Genomic DNA, 25,630 nt, shown 5'->3' with positions numbered 1-25,630 from the left:
AACTACCAGTTTGTTCTCTGTATTTGAGTCTGGTTTGTTTGTTTTCTCTTTTCTTCTTTGTTCAGTTTTATTTCTTGTATTCCAAAATATAAGTAAAATCATGCGGTATTTTTCTCTGTTTGACTTATTCCACTTAACGTTATACCCTTTGGGGCCATCCGTATTGTTGCAAATGGCAAGATCTCCCCTTTTATGGCTGAGTAATATTCCTGTGTGTGTGTGTGTGTGTGTGTGTGTGCGCGCGTGCACGCGTGTATACACATACCACTCTTCTTTATCTGTTCACCTATGGATGGGCACTTGGGTTGCTTCCATATTCTGGGCTATTGTAAATAGAAGTACAATTTGTACATATTGTAAATAGAAGTACATATTGTAAATAGAAGTCTTTTTGAATTAGTGTTCATTTTCTTTGGGTAAGTACCTAGTAGCAAAATTACTGAATCCTGTGATATTTCTATTTTGAGTTTTGAGGAACCCGCATACGGTCTTCCACAGTGGCCACCCCAGTTTGCATTCTACCAACAAGGGTGCAAAGGGTTCCTTTTTTTCCACGTTTGTCAATACCTGTTATTTCTGGTCCCTTCGATTCTAGCCACACTGATAGGTATAAGGTGTCATCTCATTATGGTTGATTAGCATTTCTCTGGGGACTAATGGTGGTGAGCATCTTTTCACATGTCTGAGCACCTTCTGTATAGCATGGGCCCTTATTTAATGATCTCCGCAGGAGCAAAATTTCCGACTTGGAGCAGCTACGTGTAACTGGCCTGCAGAAAAGCTCTTGCTCTCCAGCTCGGGGTGCCCTGGGCAAGCAGCAGGCCTGAGAAGTCCCTGAGGAGGGGGCCTAGAAGGAGAAGGTATCAGGGCCAAAGGAAATGAGGGTTCCTGGGAGGAAAACATAGGCACAGAAGGGGTTCAGTCTGATAGGCAGGAATAGGCCCAGCCTGCCAGGCCATCCTCACGAGACTAGGGACAAGGAGGCTAGGGACAAGGGTCCATCTTGGCTAAGCACGCCCAGGAAGGCCCTAGGAGACAGCTTGACTCAGAAAGACAGCCTGAGGGGCAGGCCAGAGGGTGTCACACAAAAGCATCCCTGGGAAGGACCTTGTGGGACTCCAGGCAGACTCTATAATCACCCCCTTGGGCCCGTCCATGTCGCTGGCGGGTGTTTGCAAGTGTGTTCAGTTGATAATTCTGTCAGTCATAAGGAGTGAGGAAGCCCTCAGGCCACTTCCCTTGGACGAAGCTGTTTGCTGAGGTGAAGGGAGAATGTCCTCAAACCCTGTGACAGCAAGTAGAGGGACTATACAAATACTGTACTCATTTTTCATCCTTATTATTACTTTCACTTTAAATTTGAGAAAAATGAAGACATGAAAGGAAAGTAAATTTCTCAGGACAATAGAGAATTGTAAGTGGCAGAACTGGATTCAAATCCAGACTTCCTGGCTTCAGAGCCTCTGGTCATGGTGCTATAGCGGCATCTGTTCATGGCCACTAGTTCACTGTCTCCTTTGGTATCCAAGGAGGGTGAGCCCCCAGGGAAGCCCAATGAGAGGATTTAGGAACAGGTGGATGGTCAGACAGTTGCCACCCTTTCCAGTCTAGACCTCTCTCATGAGGCCTCAATCACGTGAAAATATATTACATCCTGGGGCACCTGGCTGGCTCAGTCAGAGAGCCTGTGACCTTTGATCTTGGGGTTGTGAATTCAAGCCCAATGTCTGGTGTAGAGCTTACTTAGAAAAGGAAGGTCATTCCCTCTGCAATACCTCCCAGTTATCTCCAGTTCAACCTGATCATCCTGTCCTAGCCTGTACTCCAAACCTGCTCCCCAGCCAGGATTCCCAGTGAAATCCTCAAGTCAGAAACCTGGGAGTCTTCCAAGACTCCTTCATGACTCTCATGCCCACATCTGACTGGTCCCAAAAGCCCCCTGAGCCCACTCACTAAGTATCTTGGACCTTCTTCATTTATCTCCAAGAAGCCTTCCCACCACCATGGCTGAAGCCTGGAACGTCTCCTCCCTAGTTTATTCAGGACACTAGGACCTGATTTCCCTGCCTCTAGACCCCTCTCCCTTTCTCACCAATTTACCAATTTAGTAACATTAGCCACAAGAACTTCTAACACTTACTGCCTGTTCCCTCTATGTCAGCATTTGTGCTGAGGGATCATTTAATCCTCACAAAACCTCTATGGGTAGGTCCTATGATTAGCCCCATCATACAGATAAGGAAACTGAGCAGCACTTCTCAAACTGTCTGCAGCAAAAGCTGTCATTAATTTCTAATCCATCACAGACCAATACATTTATAAAACATGATAAAGTACATGATACGTAATAAAGTACATAATAAAGTACAATGACTAGAAAAATAAAATACAGGCATAGAAAATATAAACTTAAATTTTCTTAATCAAAATTTCTCTGTCAACATGCCAAAAGCATTCTAAATGCTAACCCTCAATTTTTTACCTTCTTGAGAAAAATCTCCTTGATATATCAGGTAGACTTGGGTCTTCTCCCCTGTTAATTATCTTTGCTCATGTCACTTTTTATTCGAATGATCTGTTTTTACAATGATCTCTCTCCTATTCCAGACCAGAAGCTTCTGGAGGGCAGCCCCAGAATCTGACACAGGGATTGATTCTCTGATGTTGTTGAATGGTTGGATAGACAGCCAGACAGGTGGACAAATGGATGAATGAATGAATAAATGAGATTCAGGGCTAGCTCTCAGGCTGCGAAGTGATCTTCTCCATTGTGGAGGCTGCGTCCACACTTTGCATAGGCCACTCATGAGTGGTTGGGTTGGCCTCATTCAGATCTGTCCCTGGAAGCTCCAAGTATTCTGGCATCTAGAATCAGTCAGGGTTGTCTCCACATCATGGGTTTTCCTGGGGCCTTTGGGGATAGTCAGCCACCACAAATCCTTGGCAGATTCAGTCCGGGTTTAATCTAGCTCTCTAAATTTCAGGACAATTGTTTTCCATAGAGTCCTTCCAAAGCCAAATTTAGATCAGTGACTGTGGTGCAGGATGCCATGCCCTCACCATGAAGATTTTGGACCTAGGCATAGAACAGGGGTAGAATTAGCCTTCATTCCTCCCTTCCCTTCTGCAGCATTCACAGGTCGATTAAATCTGGTGTAGGCTGAGGGCAGTGGCTATTCTCCCATCTGGAAGATGCCTGGAAAGCGCATGGCCACAAAGAGGCCATCAGGCGGGCTTCCATAGCCATCTGTTTATGGACATGGGTATGTGGTGTTTAGTGACTGTTTCTGCTCGGATCTTTTGTTGTTTGGGACCTGGTACTAGTCACGGGACTGGTGGGGGCAAGCAATACGTTGGTCTGACTAAAACCAGACACGCACAGTGTAGCTGAGCAGTGTGGGCTCAAACCAGACCAGACCATGCCCTCCCAGGAGCTCCCACGGGGCTCTGGCTCCCTTGGCAGAACACCTATCCTGTGACTTGTCTTGGCCCAGGAGGGGAGCAGGTTACGACTGCGGACTGGGAGAAAGGACTGCTGGCCTTGAATCCCAGCATTGCCACTCACGAACTTTGTGGTCTGGGGCCAGCTCTGTTACCTTCCTTTACCTCCATTTGCCTGTCTGTGAAATGGGGACAGTAAGCGCATCAACCTCATGGGTGTGTTGTGAGGACTGAAGGGGGGTAATAACCACGAAGCCCAACATGTAACAAGGGCTTCACAGGAGTTCTCCCCTCAGACGGTGAGCACTGTAAAAACTGCCCCATAATAAGCACTTAAATATTTATCAAACAAATAAATAAAAAGATACCTGTCTTCACCTCACTGTCGTGTCTTCCCTCTCCCTTCATCACTGCCCACCGTGACTCCTTTCCACCTGAAGCATGTTGGTGTCATTCACGGTGACTTTGGCCCACACATCTGACTGCTTTTGGAAGTCCATGGTCAGTGGTATTCCTAGAGGGTGGAGGAAGCCCTGAGGGTTCACCCTCTGGTGTTGCTTCCCCTCTGGGGGTGGGGGAGAACGATGCCTGTGTGCTGGTTTGCACCTTGGCCCAGAGCTCCCAGTGGAAACGCTGACTGAGAAAAACCATTCAGTATCCCTGAGAAACCACAAGGGACCAGGGCAGCTAGAACTGGCTGGCCGCTGTATTCCTTGGGAGATGAGGGGGTCGGCTCCATCCCAACATACTGTAATATTGTTTATTATTAAATCTTCTAAGTAAAAACAGGATCCTCATTTAAATGAGTGGCTACTGAAACACCATATGTGCTTTTCCTTTATCTGTGTGACTTTGGGCTTTTAGTTGACCTCTCTGTTTTTAAGTTCCCTCATCTGACAGAGGGCAAGATAGCTGCTCCTTCGGGTTACTGTGGAGAAGTACCTGGCTTTGAAAACACTAATTTTGATTCCCCTCCTTATGAAAATGTGGGAAAATGTTTAATGATTACTGTTGTTCAATGGTGAAATGGGTTGCCTTAGGAAGTGGTAAGATGCCCAGCTCTGCTGGTGTTTAAGGAGAGCTGAAGGTATAGGAGTGACTGCATTCAGGCTGAGCTAAATGACCCCTTCTGACTTGGGGTCTCTATGTTCATTCTCTCTTTTACCCAGCATTTATTACAAATCTTCATGTGCAGGCCAGTGAGCTTGAGAACCAATAAAAATTATGACCCCATCCTATGGTCTTTGGGTCTTGTCTCTTCAAACTGTAGGATCAGTTCTGAGGGATGTCCACCCTTGCTGGAGCTCTGCTGAGCTCCTGACACAGTACTCCCTACATGTGAGGGAAGGGAAGTAACTAAACCATCGCTCCCCTTTTCTTAGGATATTTCCAAGTTTTCTAAATATCCTAAATTCTTTCTCTGTCCCTTTGAGATGTATATAAATCTCTTTAAGAGAGCCTCCAGCCAGTTTTACAACCTAGAAACGTTTTTCTCAAGAGCCTGGGAACCATCTCTTTGAAATGTACACATTAAGGAAGATCTGCCCCTGGCAGGGGGAGGTGGGTGATGCTAGTGGTTCAACTTAGGTGCCAGGTCCAAGGTGTAAAATTACCTGCTGTCGAAGAGACAGGAAAAGCTTATTTTTCCTTTGGCCAAAGGCAAATTAGCTAACACAAACGGCCACCCCAATTTCGGGTGAACTTGGAGTAAGCGCTGTGTGACAAATAGTGCTGTCATGTCTTACCTGAGTTACCTCGAGAACATGTACGCAGACAGGTTCTATCAGCCTGGTTCTCTAAAAGGGTAAGGTTTTGTTTTATTTTTGCAATTTCTTTAGTGGACTGCCTGGGAGGTGCATCACAGCCTGCCTTAATGCTTGGTGATAAAGATTCTTTCCTGTATTTTGTGGAGAGGAATTTCTGGATGACAGATTTTAGATAAATTTCTCCGATACCCAACGCTGGTTTCTCATCTGCCTCTTCCTTCCCCACCTGCCTATTCAGTCAAAAGATTCCTGATGGAAGGAAGGACATGCACGTGAGGCTTCATGCTTTGCTGGGAGGCTCCATCTGTTAGCTGTGGGACACCCTGTACCAGATCTCCCTGGGAAACAGGCGAGGTCGGGCCGTCTGGGCGCCTCCGGAGCCGGCCTGTTAGGGTTGAGAGACGAGGAGCCTGCATTGGGCTGCTCTGCTCTTGGCAGCTTGTGGAGACCCAGAACCTGAGCAGGGAAATGCTGAAATCCAGCCTACCAGGCTTGCCTGGTTGCTTTTATGATAGGACTTAAAAATCAGTAGCTGAAAGGGATGTGTTTAATGTAATGTAAATGGGTATTTTTCCCCTAGTTTTGTAAGATAGCTTCCCGGGTCAAACTTGACCTTAAGTTGGCTTAGATACCAGGCCTGAGCTTTATAGCAAATTAAAAGTGAGAAGTGCTTGGGAGCAAAGGAGCCAGGCCAGAGGGGGAAATGTGCCTGGGGGAATAGCCCAAGGAAAAGGTTCCTCTCTGGGAGACCTACATGCATTGTCTGCAGAGAGATAAGCAGGAAGCTGGTAAAATTTCTTTCTTCTGGAAATCAGGCAAAGCATAGCTTAAAAATAAGTCAGAGAAGAAATGTTTATTGAGCAGCTACTATGTGCAATGATCTGTGACAGGTAGGTAGGTTCTTGTACTTGAAGATTTTAGCCGTCGGATGGGAAGAAAGCGCATAGTAGGCAGTTCCTTATCCTGACAAGAGCTACCGGACAGTTGGGCTCACCAACAGATGTCAAACACCTGTGCAGCGTACGTGGCAATGAGTGAGCAGCCCAGGAGTGCTGTGGGAGCTCAGACAGCAAGCAGTCACCTTGGGCTAGAAGTTTTGTGGGGATTGAGGCACCAGGCGCTGGTTCAGACACAGGAAAGATGGACAGTAAAGTCCAAACTCGAGGGGCAGTGAGAAGCAATACTTAACCGAACTGCAATAATTTTACTGAAACAAATGAGTATGGCTTATGGCGCCAGCACAAAAACACAGTAAGTAAACTGATTTTAAGTTTTTTAAATTTAAATTCAACTTAGTTATTGCATAGTGTACCATTCATTTCAGGGGTAGAATTTAGTGATTCATCTGTCATAGAACACCCAGTGCTCATTCCATCACGTGCCCTCCTTAATGCCCATCACCCAGTCACCCCGTCCTCCTCCCCCTCTCCCCTCCAGCACCCCTCAGTTGGTTTCCTATGATTAGCCGTCTCTTACAGTTTGCCTCCCTCTCTGTTTTGATATTTTAAAATACATCTCTCCTACATAGGATATATTTGATATATCTGTACTAGAATATGTGAGCTCTATGCTGTGTGTGTGTTTAATAAGAGATCGATCAGAGAGCTCAGTATGGAGCTCTAGAGCTCTTAACCTGAAAGGCAGGCTGGTGCACTGTGTCCCGGGTGTTCTGCGCCCCATGGCAGACCCTGAATGGGTGTGTACTGGTGCTGTGTGAGCTTTCATAAAATTCCCAGTGAATTTACTTAGTTGACATTTGCCTCTTTCCCCCAAAATAAGTCCAAATCCTGCTCCCGGGGAACACTGGCCACTGGGTATCCTAAGGCTGAGGGAAGCTGGCTTCCGAACTTCTCCACTGCCTGTGCCCCTGGGACCATCCACTCGCCCTCTGACTGGCCCAGTTCTCTGGCCTCACAGCCCCCACTGTGCCCAATCAGCTGACACCAGCATTCTTGTGTGGGTCCTGGCAAGCCTAGAGTGGCTTCCTCGACCAGCAAGCAGTGCTGAAAGCATTTATTAAATAAGGCTACTGAGAGCCCACCAAGTACCAGGTGCTGTGCTAGGCAATGATGATACAGCGGTGAGCAAAAGAAACCAAGTTCCTTGCTTTGGGGGAGAGATGGTCAGTACGCAAAGCAGATAAAATGAGAGGTGGGGATGAGTGCCAAGAAGGAAACACGAATGGGGTATAATTCAGAGAAACTGGGAATGATGCCTAACTTCAAGCAAGCTGTCAGGCAGAAAGAACCACAAAAGCCAAGCTTTAAAGAAGAGGCCACTCCCCCTCCTAAGGGTGTCTGGATGCGAGGCCTTTGTCCCTGGAGAAGCACCATAGCTGTTCCGGCGCCTTGTCTCCTCTCTCCGACCATCTCCTCACGGAACAGTTCAGTAGGTTATACTAATGCCTATGGCAGGCAGAGAATCAAAAAAATCCAAAAGCTTTGCTGGAAGCCTCAGATTGCTTTAGGCATCAAAACTTTGGTCCTGGTGGCTTCACCAGAGATAGACTGACTTACAGAACCACCACATTTGGAAACTAGGCAAGCCGAAGCACGACCACTTTGGCACACATGGGCTATCCCTTACATACCTTTCTCCAGCTTCACCTATGCCACAGTTACCCACCATCTCACCATCGATGCAAGTAACAAATCGAGCCTCTTGGAGGCAGAGGCTCCAGCTGCAGATAGTGCTTAGGGAACATATGGGGGCTCCCGGGTCACAGAGTCTGTAAGACAAAGCAATGATGTGCTTGTGCAGCTTTTCACAGACTAACTTTTTGACACACAGCAGAGATATCATTTAGTCACAAGGAAAAAAATTTTTTTTTAATTATTTATTTATTTGACAGAAGGAGATCACAAGTAGGCAGAGAGGCAGAGAGAGAGAGGAGGAAGCAGGCTCCCTGCTGAGCAGAGAACCTGATGCGGGACTTGATCTCAAGACCCTGGGATCATGACCTGAGCCGAAGGCAGAGGCTTTAACCCACTGAGCCACCCAGGCGCCCCGGAAAAATGGTTTTATTGCAAGCCTGGATCTGGGTCTTTGGGGAGCAACTGCTCCCAGGGTCCCTAGCCTGTCTGATGAGACCCTTAGTTCACTCTCACTCTGAAGGTGATCGGTTGGGATCTCAACAGTGAAATTCAGTGTTTCTGTGTGTCCCGGAAAGAGAGTAACATAGAGGCAAGGAAGCCGGAATTCTTCACGTCACCAAAACATTGAGACTGTGTCAATCCTCTACAAGAAATCCAAGCAAAAGCACTAGAGCTCCAGGGCTGCTTAGCCTGTGGCAGGCAAAGCCTCCACAGGATTATTGGCAGGAATCCTACGTCACGGCTCAGATAAGAGGACAATATTAGAACTCTTGGATGTGTATTAATATTATTACTTCTGGAAACAATATAGATAGGACGTGTCAAACTGACTGTTTTGAGTCAGACACCCACCTGCACATCCCTCTCCTGTGGAAGACCTGTTGAAGAGCAGCAGTTGTCAGTGGGGCGCAAATGACACCATGCCCTCCTCTTCCTCCTGACTCTGCTCAAGATTGGCCTTCTCAAACAGACTCTGATGTGAACACATGTCAGTGTCCAAGCAAGTTAAGGAAAGAAAAATAAAGATCAAGCCATATGAGTCAAGCTCAGACACAAATAGACTTAGTCTGAGGCTGCCCGAGCTTATTTTTTTTGGCCCTTATGTTTCCTGAAAGGAATTTAGATAAAGCTTCCTTTACTCTGATGAGTTCTATGATAAACCTTGCCTTTCTGCTCAGGGAGGAGACGGAGGGTGTGGACGCAGCTAAAACAGAGCCGAAAGGTATACATCAGTGCTGCCGGCCACATGCAAGATCCAGCAAGTAGTGGGACAGTTCTCGGAGAAGCCCTCACCTACTCTTGGAAGGAGACCAATAACAGCCCAAAGTCGTGTGATGAGATTAATTAATGTTGGGCCAGTCCAAATCCCTAGGACAACTTTAAAAAATGGCCCATTTATCTTGTCTGAGGCTTACTAATTTCTGTTGCCTTTAAGACTTAGGGAATTGAGGGTGCCTGGGTGGCTCATGGGTTAAGCCTCTGCCTTCGCCTCAGGTCATGATCCTGGGGTCCTGGGATCGAGCCCTGCATCGGGCTCTCCGCTCAGCGGGGATCCTGCTTCCTCCTCTCTCTCTCTGCCTGCCTCTCTGCCTGCTTGTGATCTCTCTCTCTCTCTCTCTGTCAAATAAATAAATAAAATCTTTAAACAACAACAACAAAAAAGACTCAGGGAATTGTCTTTAGACATTATCACAGAAGAAAGGCTCTCTGATTTCCTGGGTTAGCATAGAAAAAAAAAAGTCCTAAATTTTTTCAAGGACTCTGATGCTTTTGGTTGATATATTCAAGTTTCTCCCTAATATTGCTCAAACAGATGTTAAATAGAGAGTTCTAGGTGGAGATTCTGGAAGCATAAAGTTCATAGACTAATCCCAGTTTCCCAAATACAATCCAGGAAGAAAGTGGACCTCAAAAGGCTGCTCTTAGAATTATGTGGTGGGTATTCAGGACGGCACGTATTACATGGAGCACTGGGTGTTATATGTAAACAATGAATCTTGGCACACTGCATCAAAAACTAATGATGTATTGTGACTAACATAACACAATAATAAGAATTATGTGTAAGGCTATGCCAGCCTCACCTTATTAAAAGTCTGTCTTCCACTGGATGGCCCAGGTTTTTAGCCACAGCCATACACATCAGGGGGCTCTTTGCTGGTGCTAAGCTTGGAGGATCTTGAGACAGAGTCCTTGGAACCTTCTAAATATTAGGGAAAAAAATTCCATACTCCCTGTATTTGGGCATCACAGAGAGTACTTAGAGTGACCTGTTCTACTGTCCCACACTCAACAACCCACATTAAATAGCTCCCTGCTGGGTGATGCTGGAAGTGGTCCTTCCCATCTCTGGGCAATAGCAGACGTAGCAGGCTATCTGTCTGGGCAGGGGCTTATCCTGATTGTCATTCTCTGTTGATACTGTATACATCTAAACAAACACTTCCATATGTTTTCTACATTTTATGTGTATCTCAGGCTGTCCTTCTAATATCTGATTCTTCCTAAGTATATATTTTAGTGGTTTTTTTGTTAATGATCTTCTCTTATTTCCTTTTTCATTTTTAAAAGATAGTTTGACTCTGTGACCTCCAATTCCTCCTGATCTTTGACTGAGAGCTTGTTGCCTGATCTTCATCTGTAGGAAACCAGAGCCTAAACTGAGTATACTTTCCTTAGAGAGGATTTTATTCTGCCTCTGCTGGGAGCCAGGGATTGGGGGGGTCTAGTGACCTTGGACCACTTGCGCCCCTCTTAAGGGTTCTAGCTCACTAGGGCAGTCACAGATAGAGCTCTCCACCCCACTGTTGGTATCCTGACCTTAGTGCTCACATGGACATCCGTCCTCAACCCAAACCTCCTCGCTTGTTAGCCTGAGCTCTGCCACCAGCTCATTTGCAAGGAGTGGGGTGGGAGCATGGGACTCAGAGACTTCCCCTACTTCTTCCAAGCCCAGGAACCTGACCTATTCAGGCTGTCCTCCCTGTGCAGTGGTGGGGTCCAAAGGAGCACCTGGTCTGTCACACAGCCAGCAGCAGAAATTCTCTGTTTATTTTCCCCGTATTCTTAACTGGAGAAAATGGCCATGGACTTCATGCAGTTGGACATTCACAGTGTCTACACCTCCCCACATCTCCCCAAGCAGTAGCAAGGGGTATGGGTGAGAAAGGAAGAAAGAGAAAAACCAAACCAAAAGAGAGCCACAGTGCTTCCTGTAGTCCTTTCTCTTGCCCGGCCATCGCTGGGCTGTGGCTTGGGTCCACCCCGGGAGCTTGTCTGATCCATTTTCTCTGCTTTCAGACACTCATCCAAGAGGAAGGATGGCCAGTGCCTTCTCGAAGTTGCTCACTGGCCGCAATGCTTCTCTGTTACTTGCTACCATGGGCACCAGTGCCCTAACCACTGGGTATCTGCTGAACCGGCAGAACGTGCGGGCCGAGGCTCGGGAGCAACATAGGCTGTTCCCGCCCAGGTAAGAACTCCACGTGTCAGCCAGAAATCTGCTATCCCCTGCCAGAAACTGTCAGCAAGGGTCCTTCTTGTTGCTTTTGAGAAGGACAAGATCAAACTGACAATCACTGTCGACACGCAGGGAGCACAGTGGCCTGTGGTGAATCCGAGGCAGTGCGGTGTCGTCATTCCTGCCCAGAGCTGGGGAAGCTAGTTGAATAGTAATAATACTCACGATGAATATCGGTTGAGCACTCTGATGTGTGTTAACTGCTGTACATGGGAGTGTCTGTTTTATTCATCTTAGCATCCCTTTGTGATAAAACGGAGACTTAGAACAATGAAGCAGTGCCCAAGTTCACACACCCAGTGCAGCCAAATGCAAACCCCAGGACCCCGATTCCAGACCCACACTTCACTCACTGATGTCCCACCTTCTGGAGAATGGTGTTGTAGTACTGATATTAAGTACCAGCTTTAAAGGCCACTGCAGATGGAAAGTGGGAAAGTGGCATGAAGATGGCCAGGAGTTCCCAGTCCTTGGCTCCTCGCCACAGATGAGACGGCATGCACTGCAGAGTTGGCACGCGGCGCTGACTCCACAAGGTCCCACAGAGGCAGGTGTAGAGACAGATGAGGAGGACTTGCCGTTCTTCTCAGATCTAGTCGCTGGCTCTTGTGGGGATCCAGATCTCTGAGGGAATTATCAACACCTACCACGTACTTCAGGAACTCCTGAAGGGAGATGACCTGTGTTTGAGCCTGTGGTGGTACAGAATCCCCTTTGTTTGGTCAGTACACAGCCCGGGATCAGAGAACGCCTCGCTTTATTGCCTTCTGTGTACCGTTCCGACAGATATTTACAGAATGCCTGTTTCAGTAGCCAGCCACTGCTCTCGACAGAGCAGAATCTGCTCTCTTGGAATGTCAGCGTAGAGGACAGATAAATAATGGAATTTCTAGGTACCTCTACCTGCAGGTTTCCAGTCTCTCCACCACAGACCTAAGGCACCACAACGTGCTTGTTGCATTTTACCAGATCTTCTGGGTTAAAAAAAAAAAAAGGCCACAAGGGATGTCCATTGATTTTGTCATTTTCACTGTATCTCCGCTTTCCAATAAGCCATGGTGTGTGGGCTCCTGCAGCCAGCAGCATGGGATCCTTAAGCAGGGCCACACCCCTTTTATCGGGCTGTTCTGGGGACTGTTTTTCTTTTTTTCATCTGGCTGACTTAAATCATGACTCCTAGCCACGTGTCCCCATGCCCTCTGGCTAAAGACAGCCTGGTGGCAGGACAGCCAGAAGCCAAGTCCTTTCCCAGGCCGCCTCCCTCAGGCGGTGCTCACTGAGCGGCCCTCTCCTCCGCCTGCAGCGCAGACTACCCTGATCTGCGAAAGCACAACAACTGCATGGCCGAGTGCCTCACCCCGGCCATCTATGCCAAGCTCCGCAACAAGGCGACGCCCAACGGCTACACCCTGGACCAGTGTATCCAGACTGGAGTGGACAACCCTGGCCACCCCTTCATCAAGACTGTGGGCATGGTGGCTGGTGACGAGGAGTCGTATGAGGTAAAAATTGGCTGCTGATTCCAGAATGGGGGTGGGGGGATGCTCTGGGTGCGGAGTCCTTCTCTTCTCTGTGGGGCCGGCATTCGTAAAGGGAAGGCAGCTGCAGCAGAACATCTGGAATGCTTTCTGGAACAAGGAGGGCTACCGCTTCCCAGGGACAAGGCTTCCTTTGCTGCTGCTCTGGTATCCCACTCATGGAGGATGAGTTCCATGACAGGGCTCTCTGAGATTGTCAAGGGGATGAATTGGTACAGAAAAAAAAAAAAATCTTGTAATTTATTGGTGATATGTATTCACCAATAAGACCTTAGGAGATGGTGTGTTTGTGGCTAGACTTCATTGAGGAAGAAGGACGGTCTGTGTCTTTAGCTTGGGAATTACTGATTATTGTAGCCTAGATGACTGAGTTCACCAAGTCTCTTGGAGGAATCCTATGATCTCCGTGTCCTCATCCTTGGGACAGAAGCATAGAACAGTCTGCTGCTAGGGCAGCACTCGTCACAGAGCAACCTCGACACCATGACAAGTTGCAGGGAGCTGAGGGAAGTTCTCTGGGAGAACAGCCATAAAGAGGAGGATGGGTCCTCCTGAATGAACAGGACTGGTGGTTCATTCACATACAGCAGTGTGCTACCCTGGCTCCCTGGACCCAGTTTGCCCCCGCCCCCTGCCCACCCACTTCCCACAGCCCCTAAAGGTGGCAGGTCCTCTGTGGTGACTACTCTTAACATCATTTTACCTAAAGGATATCCCTGAAGCTCTTTTTTTTTTTTTTTTTTTAATAGATTTGGCACAAGATGGTTTGGGCTATGGAAGGACCTCACAGGGTGAGAGGTGCTGGCCTTGCCCTGACTGCTGCTGTGCACTTTTCTTGCAGTGTAGCTGGTTTTCCGTGAATTTATTATTTTCAAACCCTAGAATCTGATTATCTCTTTTGACCACAAAACTGCTTCTGGCAGCTTCTTTTATCTCATAAAGGCAAGAACTGCTGGGGGGAGACACAAGATTTTCTGGCTCAGTCTCATGGCAGTAAGCTTGGCAGAATCACTAGGGAGGTGGCCTGTTATTATTCGTTGACCATCAATCTACCACCCCCGTTTCCTGCGTGGTAACACTGAGAATGACAGAGCAGGGCATCAGCTTTGGCCCTCAAGGTAAGAAGGGGCAAATGAAAGGAACCACCTTTTAATAGATGAATCAATTAAAGTGGAAACAGATGCATCTTCCCTTCTACAGGTGTTTGCTGACCTTTTTGATCCTGTCATCAAACTAAGGCACAATGGCTATGACCCCAGGGTGATGAAGCACCCCACGGATCTGGACGCATCCAAGGTAGGCTGCAGACCCCTCTGCTTTCCCATGCAGCTGGCACTCCAGAGCCTGAAGTGAGGAGCACCAGAGAGGAGGGCGACTCCCCCTGGGTCAGATGCCCTCTGCAAGCTCTGTGATGGCCCTTGCGCAGCACACTCCCTGGAGGGGCAAGGAGAAGGTCAGAAACTTCCCGAAGTCTTTGTTTTCTTTAATAAGGGCCAGTAGGGTGGTGGTGGCCAGGGAGAACCCTGTCTTTCCTAAAGCAGTTACTTTTTTTTCATGCCACACCTAGTGTGGTAAAGGACTCTGGATGGCGCTGCATAAAGTAGCTGTGCCCCTTAGCTACAGTGCCCCTGCCCCTGAAATTCCAACATGTGTCCAGCATGTTGTGCACAGGGTCTGAGGGCCCCCTGCACGGGGGTGCTGCAGGTCAGTGGGGTGGACCCCATGGTGGTGGCAGCTGGCCGTGGTAACCCCATGCTCTCTCTGCTTCGGCAGATCACCCATGGGCAGTTTGATGAGCGTTACGTGCTGTCCTCTCGGGTGCGCACAGGCCGCAGCATCCGCGGGCTGAGCCTGCCACCTGCCTGCAGCCGGGCTGAGCGAAGGGAGGTGGAGAACGTGGCCATCACGGCCCTGGAGGGCCTCAAAGGGGACCTGGCAGGCCGCTACTACAGGCTGTCCGAGATGACTGAGCAAGACCAGCAGCGGCTCATAGATGTGAGTGGCCCTTGACCCATCTGGCCTGGCCTGGGATGGGGCTGTGCCTGGAACCCTAATGGGCACCATGAGACCTCATGGGGAGCTTGCTGGGACTTCAGCCTGTGCAGTATAAGGAAGAAAAATGGGAAAATGAGGCCTTAATACTTTAGGTCAAGCCACAGAAATGGTCTGTGGTTAAAATCAGAGGAAACTCCACTGTGGAGCTGGGGGGTTGCACATCCATGGCTGGAGGTTAAATGGAAGATCCCTTTGCTTATTGAAGATGGTCTCCATTGCCACACCCAAATAAAGTCCTAGAAGCTAGGAAAATCTGGAAAGGAAATTATCGAGGTGGAAGGCCTTCCCTGACTCCTACTGGAGCCAGCTCTGGGATTTCTGTTGCCTCCACGAGTCCTCAACAGCTTCCCTCTAACACTAGGGCAGACAAAACTCAAGTCCTTTTACTTATTTTCCCTGTGGTCCAGCTAAAAAGGGATAGCAGTTTCAAAAGTAACTTTTAGATAGAACTTAAAAAAAAAAAACAACCACCACCACAAAACAGAAACAGTATCTTGTCATTTCATAAGATGCAATGCCACAAAATATGCCCCATTACCAAATTGAATGAGCTAGCTTTGTGGTCTCTCTGGGCCTCAGTCTCCTGGTCTCTGCAGCTGTCAGGCCCTTGGCCTGCTCTGTTAGAGCATAAGCCCTCCTCGGCCTCCAGCAGCCACTTGTGGTTTCCAGCGAAAGGCCACAAAGTCTGTTCTGGCTAATGTCTCCCAACCCTTCCACTTAGATTGTAAAGGACTTCCCTCTCCATATCTTCTTTGCTTCTTACCTCAGTGTAATCAAATTTAAATATATGATATGCATATTTATGTTCTTACTGTGTACACACAGAAAAACAGTCTCGACACTGGTTTTGATACGAAGAGTACTTTCCTATAGTTTAAGGCACAACTTGGGAATCGTATGGGTCGAGGTTTGAATCGAGGCTCTGTCACTTCCTAGCTATGTGATACTGGGGAGGTTGTTTTCTCTGAATCTGTTTTCCTCACTCATAAAATGATTATATTTGCCTCCTAGTGTTGTGAGGATTCAAGAAAAAAAAAAAAAACACATAGCATAGAGCAAGGTGAGCATTGAATTAATGGTAGATATTTTTATTTATAATCCATTGTTTTACATCTCCAATACTTGTTAGTGAAAGGAAGGATAGTAATAAGAGATCCACTAATGCCGGACATGTAGAGAATGGTGGCTGTGTATACCAGCCTTTCCAGGAGCGTGTCCCTCACTCACTGCCTGCTCCAACACTGCATAGCATTGGTGCTGGTGGATAAATATAATTCATAGTGATTGTTTCCATCTGGGCTAAGCCAGTGGATTTCAACCTTAGCTGTAAGCTAGAATCATCTGAAGAGCTTTTAAAAAATCCCACTGTCCAGGCCACACCCCATAACAATTAGGACAGAATATCTGGGGTGCAGGAACTGGGCATTCATATTTTTAAAAAAAACCCAGGTTGTTCCAGTGGGCAGCCAGCCAAGGCTGAGAACCACTGTCTGACAGACCTGGCACATGTAGTTGTGTCTGATCTCATCATTTTTTCCTTTCTGCTTTGTCCGTTCTGGCCTGCAGGACCACTTTCTATTTGATAAGCCAGTATCCCCCTTACTAACATGTGCTGGGATGGCCCGTGACTGGCCAGATGCCAGGGGAATCTGGTATGGACACAGCATTTTCACATTTGCAGTGTGTACAGACGATCTCCTTCAGATCACCTGCTTCTCCTAACCTGCAGTTGCTGTGAGTCGCAGCTGACAGCATGCCTGGCTTGAGTTAAATGGGGGGGGGGGAGAGACTGTAGAAATTGTGTGTGTGTGTGTGTGTGTCATTCCACAGTATGGTGATGTATCTAAGATGTGTAAGAATGTTCGCTGGTTTGCATGAATTATGCATGAGAAAGACTTTTTAAGAAAAATTAGCTTCATATTATTTGACCTCACAGAGAATCTGTTTCATGACTTTAAAACAAAAGAGCAGAAAATGAAAAGTTTCGAGGACTTAAGCAAAACCCTACAAGGAAGAATGGATATCGAGTATACACGTATTTTATCTTGGCCAAAGTCCTCAGTCCACTTTGATTCCCGTGTACTTTGGTAGGTTATTCTGACACTCTCCGAAGGAGCTGCGATAAGTGTGTTCGTGAGCAGGTGCTCCATGTGTGTGGATAGGCAGGATCTAGGCAGTAAACGTATGTGAGATCTTCTGCATCCCAAACCTCCTGGGCTGCAGGTAAAAAACTTTCTTGAAGCGCCACAAGATTTTGGTTGAGCCTCTTAGAATACTCTTGTTAGTGTCAAAGCCAAATGTTATCCATAGCTGAATTATTGTCCTCCTTGTCCAAGGACTGGGGAAGATGATATTCTTGTTGGGAAAAAAACAGTACATCTTTAAGGGTTGGAGTTGGTCTTGTTTTTGTTCTGTCACGGTAACATTATTTTGTAGCACTTGTTCAGGCACAGTAAAAAGCTTAGGGCTTTGTAGGAATGAGGAAGGTGAAATGAAGCAATGAAGCCACAGGAGTGAAGGGAATCTTCATGTGTTGAAACAAATGGATTTGACACGCAACGCCGTATTTCTCCTTTCATTAGGCATAATTATGACAAGACCTTTCTCATCTGGATTAATGAGGAAGACCACACCAGGGTAATCTCTATGGAAAAAGGAGGCAATATGAAAAGAGTATTTGAGCGATTCTGTCGTGGACTGAAAGAGGTAAGATGTTACCAGAGATTTCTGAATTTTCATTAAAAATTTTCATTTTCATTTCATTTCTGATTTCATTAAAATGAAACCACTTCTTCATTTTTAACAGAAGACACTATGGTAATTACCAGGATGAGGCTAATTTTCTTTAGGATCATGGCACTCTCTAAGGGCGGGACTACCAGGCCAGGGCTTCAAAAATAGGAATTTACTAGTTAAAAAAAAAAAAAAAGTCTCCTCTGCCCTTCTCCCAAGTCCAGAATGGTTCAGGGAAGTCTGTGGATCATTACTTATGATCCAGTTTCCTTAACAGTGCTCTTGGTGATTCTAAGCATATAGACAGTACAGGATGTAACTATGTTCCTAAGTAACCTGACCACAGCCTTACCTGCTGAGAATTCCTACATTCTCCTATTATTCTCGTATGAAAAGTAACAGCAACGGACATTCATTGAATATTTAGGATGTGCTAGTACTGCATTCAGTGCTGTACCTGCTTCATCTAATTTAATTGACTCATTTTAATATTTGGATAGAAGTATCCTTTTCCATTAAGGAAGTAATATAAATTTGCCTGAATTTCACTCATGGCAAACATACCAGTACACATGTCTCTCCCTGGTGTTGCGGATGTACCAAGTAAATGGATACTTACGAACTCCGTTTGTTCACTGCTGTAGGTGGAACGCTTAATCCAAGCGCGAGGCTGGGAGTTCATGTGGAATGAGCGACTAGGATATATTCTGACCTGCCCTTCGAACCTTGGCACAGGATTACGGGCTGGTGTCCACGTTAGGATCCCAAAGCTCAGCAAGGTAATGTTACGCAGTCAACAGTCCTTTGGAGTTCCACCAGGATAAACTCATATGTGACTTCTTTGTGGAGGGAGAAATCATCACCATTCGGTAACCCTTCCTTCATTCTGTAACCCAACATAGATTCTAAAGACACTTGTATTAGTGAGGATAAAAGATTAAGGGCTGTCAGAAAGAGGTGTGGCTTCAAGAGTAACAAGTTTAAATTCTCCTCACTACAAGTCAGGATGGACAGGTGAGCTGCTCTGCCCTGCTCCTGGGAGTTCCTTCTGTCTCTGCCTCTCCTAGTGGAGGGGATTCTCCCACTTTGGCCTGCATCAAAATTGCCTGGAGGCTTATCAAAACAGATTGCCCACCTGTAAAGATTTGCATTTTTAACAAATTTCCAGGTGACTTGATGCTGCTGGTCAGGGAACTGCACCGGGAAGACCATGGTCTTAGGGCACCGTCCTCTTAGCATGGTCATCGCCAGGCCCCACGTTGCAGCTTGTGGGAAGGGGAGAGAGGATATAGGTGCCACCATGTACAGATTGAAAGCCTAGGCCTGGAAGTGCACACATTACTTAAGTTCATTCTGTTTGCAAGAATGTAGCTAGTGGTCACCTTCTCAGCTCCATCTGTAGAGGAGAAGGAAAAAGCGTTCTGGTAGGCATCCAGCACTTTTGCAACAGCACAAGCCAATCAAATACTTGAAAACCGTTTTAGAAAATGTGCTTCCTACCAAAAACAGAATGAAGAATTATTCCAATGTTAAGAAAATTATTTGATGTCATTTAACATCATGATTTTAATTCTATCAGTGAAACGATTATACAGATGAATAATCAACTCACCAAAGCTGGCATCCAAATGGCAAAAATCATATAGAAGTTAAAAACAGCTCTGCTACCTTCGAGCTGTGTGACCTTCATCAGTTATAGTCCTCTGAGCCTCAGTTTCCTCATCTGTGAAATGAGAATGAAAGCAGTACCTACACTTCAGAGGTTGTTGTAAGGTTTAAAAGTTCTAGCATAGTGCTGTGGTACACAGTAAGTATATGCTTAATATTGACGGTTACTATCTCTCATTATATATCTCTTACTAATTCCATGTGCCAATGATGGTGAATCAGTTTTGCTTCTTATGACACTAAGTACTGTCTCTTGTCCCAGGATCCACGCTTCTCTAAGATCCTGGAAAACCTGAGACTCCAGAAGCGTGGCACGGGTGGTGTGGACACAGCAGCGGTGGCGGATGTATATGATATTTCCAACATAGATCGAATTGGTCGATCAGAGGTAACAGCTCTCACTTTGCAAACATGAGCTGACCATACTAGGCTAAGAGAAAAAGGGAATAGAGAGGTAGCCTGTACGGCCTCACCTTATTCACAAAAGTCAAGACCTCCTCTTCCCCCCACCCCGAGTCCTGCGTCCAGGTCGTGTTTCATTCTGTAGTACTAATCCTCCCTGGGAAATAACATAAAAGCAATAACATAATAAAGCAAGCACATAAAAGCAAGCACAAGGTAAGCTGAGAATATACAGGCAAGTAAAGGAGTTCATGGAGGGACTATTGTCAGCACCTGGCCCCTGAGAGGTATTCCAGCCATCTTTCAAAGATCAGAGCTCTCTTATGCCAAAGGACAGCAGCATTTTATCACTGTGATGTCAGAGAACGTGTGTGCTCTCTGAGGGTGGCAAAATAGTGGAAATTTCTCTTGATTCTGAATTTCCTTTGGGGAAAGCCACATGCTTCATTTTTAGCATTTTTAGACACTTGGTAGTTTATAAAATCGTGTATTTTTCAAGCTAAACATGGCATATATGTATGTACTAGGTATATAACAGACTGTGCTCATGAAATACTCTTTAGGGTTCTGTGAACACATAGGAGGAACAGCATTCGTAAGCTCTAAGGAGGCCTGGAGTGAGGCAGGAGGCAGAGCAGGAAGAGCCCCCCCCCCACCCACCCAAGGAACATGCAGCTGCATCCTAAGCAAGCACTGACCGCATAAGTCACACCTGTTTATCTTTGCATGCTCCCACGGAATGTACTATGCCCATTATTAATTTAAAAGCCTCTTCCTCTTACACTGTACAAATCCTAGTAACTCACTGGCTGGTTATTAAATCTCTGCATTATTGATGCTCTTTCTTCCTTGCTAGTTTTCAAATATCTCACTGCCTATGGGTGTATCCAATAGGCACCATTACACTGAGAAAAAGGAAAGAGGAAACACTCAGGTCAGCCTGTGAGCTTCCACCTCTGGTAAAGTACTTGAGGAAGAAGTAGCTCTAAATACAATTTCTGAGGTTTACTGAGTAATATGTGGTGTAGTGAATAAAGAAGATCGGGAGCCTGAGCCTGTCTGCTTCTATTGTTAACCAAATTTTTATTACTGGAAAGCAAGGCAGTCATCACTTAAATTTTTTTTCTAAAGCCTAAGTTAATAGGTGACATTATAAAAGATAGAAAAATGCTGAAGTATTAAAAAAAATAACACTACTTATTTAACTTAATCCTAAGAAAAGCATTATAAGCATTATTCTGTATTGCCTTCCATTTTTTAAATGATTGTTTTGTTATGTAAAAGTTATATTTTACATAGTTTTATTCACAGGAACAGATTTATTCATGAGTTCACAGCTCTTTGTTATTCAGGAAAAGTGATTCTCTTTAATGTATTAGGTCAGTCATAAGCTCTGCTCTGGCTGAGGCTGGTTTGACAACTCCCTGTGCTATGCTGTCCTCACCACAAATGGAGATGCCACTGGTCACCATATAATGCTATCACAGTAACATGGACCATATTCCCTTTCATCCTTGTCACGTCTTCATTCCGTAACTGGAAGCCTGTGTCTCCCGCTGCCCTTCACCCAGTGTTGCATCTGGCATCCACTAGTTTGTTCTCTGTCTATGGTCTGGTTTCTGTTTGTTTTTTTAGACTACACATATAAATGAAATCATACGGTTTTTGTTTTTCACTTAAAATGCCCTTGAGGGATGCCTGGGTGGCTCAGTTGGTTGGACGACGGCCTTCAGCTCAGGTCATGATCCCGGAATCCCGGGATCGAGTCCCACATCAGGCTCCCAGCTCCATGGAGAGTCTGCTTCTCCCTCTGACCTTCTCCTCACTCTGTCTCTCTCTCAAGTAAATAAATAAAATCTTTAAAAAAAAAAAAATAAAATAAAATGCCCTTGAGGTCTATCTATGTTGTCACAAATGGCAACATCTCAATCCTTTTTATGGCTGAGTGATATTCCACTGTAGATATGTGGGTCTGCATATATACACATATCACATCTTTATCTGTTCATCTATTGATGGACACTTCATCTTGGCTATCATAAATAATGCTGCAAAAAACGTAGGGGTGGATATAACTTTTCAAATAGTGTTTTTTGTTTTCTTTCAGTAAATACCAGTAATGAAATTACTGGATTGTATGGTAATTCTCTTTTTAAATTTTATGAGGAAATTCCCTACTATTTCCCACAGTGGTACACTAGTTTCCATTGCCTTCAGCAGCACACGAGGGCTCCTTTTCCTCAGAATCCTCAGCAACATCTGTTATATCTTGTCCTTGTGATACTGGCCATTCTGACAGGTGCATGGTGCTATCTTGTGGGTTTGGTTTACATTTCCCTGCTCATAGTGATGCGGAGCAGCTTCTCATGTCCGGTGGCCATCTGTATCCCTTGTTGAAGAAGATGTCTATTCAGGACCTTTGCCCATGTTATAATCAGATGCTATGTTGTTTCATTATTCTGGCATAGTCCTAATGGTATGTTACTGTTTTTGTTTTACTTGCCAGAGGACAGCTATCCATAAGTATATGGCTAAGGCCAGTGTCCAAGGGTTTACTTGTTTCTCTGAGTTTTTTGGTTCCATGCCTCAAATGTAGCTCTTTAATCCATCTTGAGTTATAACAAAGGGGTCCAGGCTCATTCTTTTCATGTAGCTATCCAGTTTCCCCAGCACCATTTATTGAAAAGACTGTCTTTCCTCTATTGTATACTATTGCCTCCTTTACTGTAGATTGACCAGAGAATCAAGGGTTCATTTCCGAAATCTCCATCCTGTTCTGTGAATCTCTGTGCTGGTACCATACTGTTTTGATCACTCTAGCCTTGCAGCACATCTTGAAATCTGGGATTGTGATAGCCCCGGCTTTGTTCTTCTCTCGAAAGTTTGCCTTGGTTGTTTGAGGTCCTTTTTGGTTTCGTGGAAATTTGGAGATTATTTATTTTAGTTTGGTGGAAAATGCTGGTGCTCTTTTGATAGCGATTGCACTGAATCTGTAGCTTGCTTTGAGCAGTATGGACATTCCAGTGATACTTACTCTTCCAGTTAATGGGCATGGTACATTTTTCCATTTGTTTATGTCATCTTCAAATTTCTTTCATCAGTGACTTCTAGTTCTCAGAGGATAGGTCTTTCACCTCCTTGGTTAAATTTATTTGTAGGTGGTGTTTTCTTTTTTGTGCACTTGTGAGTGCACTGTTTTCTTAGTATCTGTCTCTCTGCTTCCACATTACTATATAAAAATGCACCAGATTTCTGTATATTATTGTATCCTGAAACTTTACTGAGTTTTACTTCTTCCTTACCAATTTGGAGGCTTTTTTTTTTTTCCTTGTCTGATTGCTGTGGCTAGGACATCCAGTACTATGCTGAATAAAAGTGTTTAGTTCAGTTCTTTTTCTGAGGTTTTATCTTACTCTCTTGTTTGGAGCATATTCCTGTCTCCTGATTTTGGTGATTTTCTTAATTTCTATGAACTGGGCAGAACAGCTACTTCTCCTAACATTGAAAGAATGGTCTTAGGTATGGTGTGTATGCACATGTGTAGACTATGTGTACCTGGTGACGGGATGGTTGCAGCTGTGGCTGGCATGGGTGGGGGTGGGGGGCTCCCAGGACACTCGGTGTTGGGACTGCCCTGGGACTCTTCAAGCAGAAGGCATGCTCTCCATTTTTACAATTATTCAAATACCTCTTCAAAAAAAAAAACCTATAATCATATTTTTCCAGTATATTCTATCATGAGCTTATTCTTACAATATTAAGTATTCTTTAAAAACCTAATTTTTAATGACAGCATAGTAAAGATACTCATCTATTTAGTATCTGATTTGTTGATATTTGACTATATCTGTACATAATTCTGTAACCATCTCTATACTTTAATCACAACTCTAATTATTTAGTTAGGATATATTTTTAGGAAGAGAATTCATGAGTTAAAGATAGGGGGACCTTACTTAGGACCAAGTTACTTACCAGAAGACTTACATTAAGATAGAGTCCCTTTGGGGTTCCTGGGTGGCTCAGTGGGTTAAAGCCTCTATCTTCGGCTCAGGTCATGATCCCGGGGTCTTGGGATCGAGCCCCACATCAGGCTCTCTGCTCAGCAGAGATCCTACTTCCTCCTCTCTCTCTCTCTGCCTGCCTCTCTGCCTACTTGTGATCTCACCCTCTGTCACATAAAAATTAAAAAAAAAAAAAAAAGTAAAAAGATAGAGTCCCTTTGACAGTGAATGAGAGAACCATCTCACTACACCATTATGAACAGCAGGACAGGTCAAAGTGGATAAGTAAGAATTATGTGTTTCTTTGATTAGTGATGACTAGCTTTCTGACCCAACCCTCTCTCGGGGCTTCAGTTTCTTTAAGCATAAAAAGTGGGGAGGAGAACTGGACTCAATCCTGCCTAAGGTATGTTCAGCTGTAACAAGTAACAACCCCTTCCATCCTTGTTATTCATTATTGAGTTATTATTAAGCATATTAATGCAGTTGGGAATTAAGTCATTGCTTACTATCTCAGTTTGCATCTCTTTAGGAGCAGTGCAACTGATTAGGAAAAGGATTCCAAGGAAAAAAATCCTAGGTAGATGTGCTCTGATTTACAAATACTGGTTTTTATTAAATTTTGGGTTTTTTTTAAAGCAGGAATTTTTTAAAGGTTTATCCTAATATAATTCAGAGTTTCCTTTAAGTAGCAAACTTGCCTGGTACAGTGAAAACATGATTTAATTGCACCCAAACATTTGGTTTTTTTTTTTTTCAGAAAGCTAGCCACTGATTAAATATATAGCTCAGATCCTATCTAAGCTATCATGCTCAGATAGCTTAGTAGTAGGTCTTAAAGAGAGATCCAGGTCAAAAAAAAAAAAAAAAAAAGTGTCATGGTAATTTTACTTATTTTTTTTAAGATTTATTAGAGTGTGCAAGCAGGGGGAGGGTAAAGGGAGATACATAAGCAGACTCCCTACAGAGCAGGGAGCCTGACACAGAACTAGATTCCATGACCTGAGCCAAAGGGAAACACTCAACTGACTGAGCTACCTAGACACCTCTGTAATTCTACTTTTGGATAAATTTATAGCAGAAACTGACTGGGGGTTGGGGGGTAGGAGTGTCTGAGATGCACAGTAATGGCTTTCAGATATTTAAAAATTTCTCAAAACAGTAAATCTAAAAAATAAAAAATAAAAAAAAAAATCCCTCCACAACACTTGAGAGAAATACTAGCAAAGAAGAAATTGTTATAAAGTCTACCTAACAGGACAATTTCTTACTTCTCCCAGAATTCTTATTGATTAATGCCTTGCATGTGTCCTTTATGCCCATTAATCATCCTTCTTTTTCACTATCAAAGGTTGAGCTTGTTCAGATAGTCATCGATGGAGTCAACTACCTCGTGGATTGTGAAAAGAAGCTGGAGAGAGGCCAAGATATTAAGGTCCCACCACCTCTGCCTCAGTTTGGCAGGAAGTGAACTTTTTGTTTTCCAAACTTATAAATAATCTGTCTGCTGGTATGACAGACATGAGGAAATTTTTACTCTGAGAGTTTTTATAAAAAAAAATGTAAAACTGTATGTCCTATCTTTAAAATAAAACTCTCCTTAATATCCTTAGTTTCCGTGATTTTTAAAAATCCTACTCAGAAGGGCAAATACATCAAATTAGAAGTAGCAGCAGCCAAAAATCTGGTAAGGCAATGATAAAACATATTTCTAAGACCACTTACACACAAACCTAAAAACCCTCCAATCATCTAGATGCTATAATATCAACACCGTAACGAAACTTTATAGACAACACTGGTGTATTAGTCCCTCATTTTCCAATCATGTTTCTGGCAAGTAGAACAGGAGGAGACGGATTTCTCTTGAGGGTCTGGAAATAAATACAACTATACAAATGGCAAACAG

General features: G+C 44.9%; 1 protein-coding gene and 1 long non-coding RNA gene across 2 annotated transcripts in view; one reads left to right on the top strand and one right to left on the bottom strand.

The window, feature by feature from the left end:
* Nucleotides 1-25,333, top strand: part of CKMT2 (creatine kinase, mitochondrial 2) — a 31,239-nt gene extending 5,906 nt beyond the window's left edge. The window contains exons 2-10 of the mRNA XM_004759150.3: nucleotides 11,102-11,273; nucleotides 12,625-12,823; nucleotides 14,060-14,155; nucleotides 14,633-14,854; nucleotides 16,481-16,566; nucleotides 17,497-17,620; nucleotides 18,292-18,426; nucleotides 19,578-19,703; nucleotides 25,073-25,333. Of these exons, the coding sequence (XP_004759207.2) occupies nucleotides 11,122-11,273; nucleotides 12,625-12,823; nucleotides 14,060-14,155; nucleotides 14,633-14,854; nucleotides 16,481-16,566; nucleotides 17,497-17,620; nucleotides 18,292-18,426; nucleotides 19,578-19,703; nucleotides 25,073-25,192 (1,260 nt within the window). The 5' untranslated portion in view covers nucleotides 11,102-11,121 and the 3' untranslated portion in view covers nucleotides 25,193-25,333. The remainder of the gene's footprint in view (nucleotides 1-11,101; nucleotides 11,274-12,624; nucleotides 12,824-14,059; nucleotides 14,156-14,632; nucleotides 14,855-16,480; nucleotides 16,567-17,496; nucleotides 17,621-18,291; nucleotides 18,427-19,577; nucleotides 19,704-25,072) is intronic.
* LOC123390439 lies at nucleotides 15,976-19,634 on the bottom strand. Its single transcript, XR_006605038.1, has 2 exons — nucleotides 19,260-19,634; nucleotides 15,976-18,533 (listed from the first exon to the last, which is right to left on the bottom strand). It is a non-coding gene; the product is annotated as an uncharacterized LOC123390439 (long non-coding RNA).
* Nucleotides 25,334-25,630: the final 297 nt, after the last annotated feature.

Source organism: Mustela putorius, unplaced genomic scaffold, assembly GCF_011764305.1.
Source record: "Mustela putorius furo isolate JIRA1106 unplaced genomic scaffold, ASM1176430v1.1 tig00537350_pilon_pilon_pilon, whole genome shotgun sequence".
Classification (NCBI taxonomy): Eukaryota; Metazoa; Chordata; class Mammalia; order Carnivora; family Mustelidae; genus Mustela; species Mustela putorius.
The sequence above is the reverse complement of the archived record's forward strand: the minus strand, read 5'-3'. Positions and strand labels throughout refer to the sequence as shown.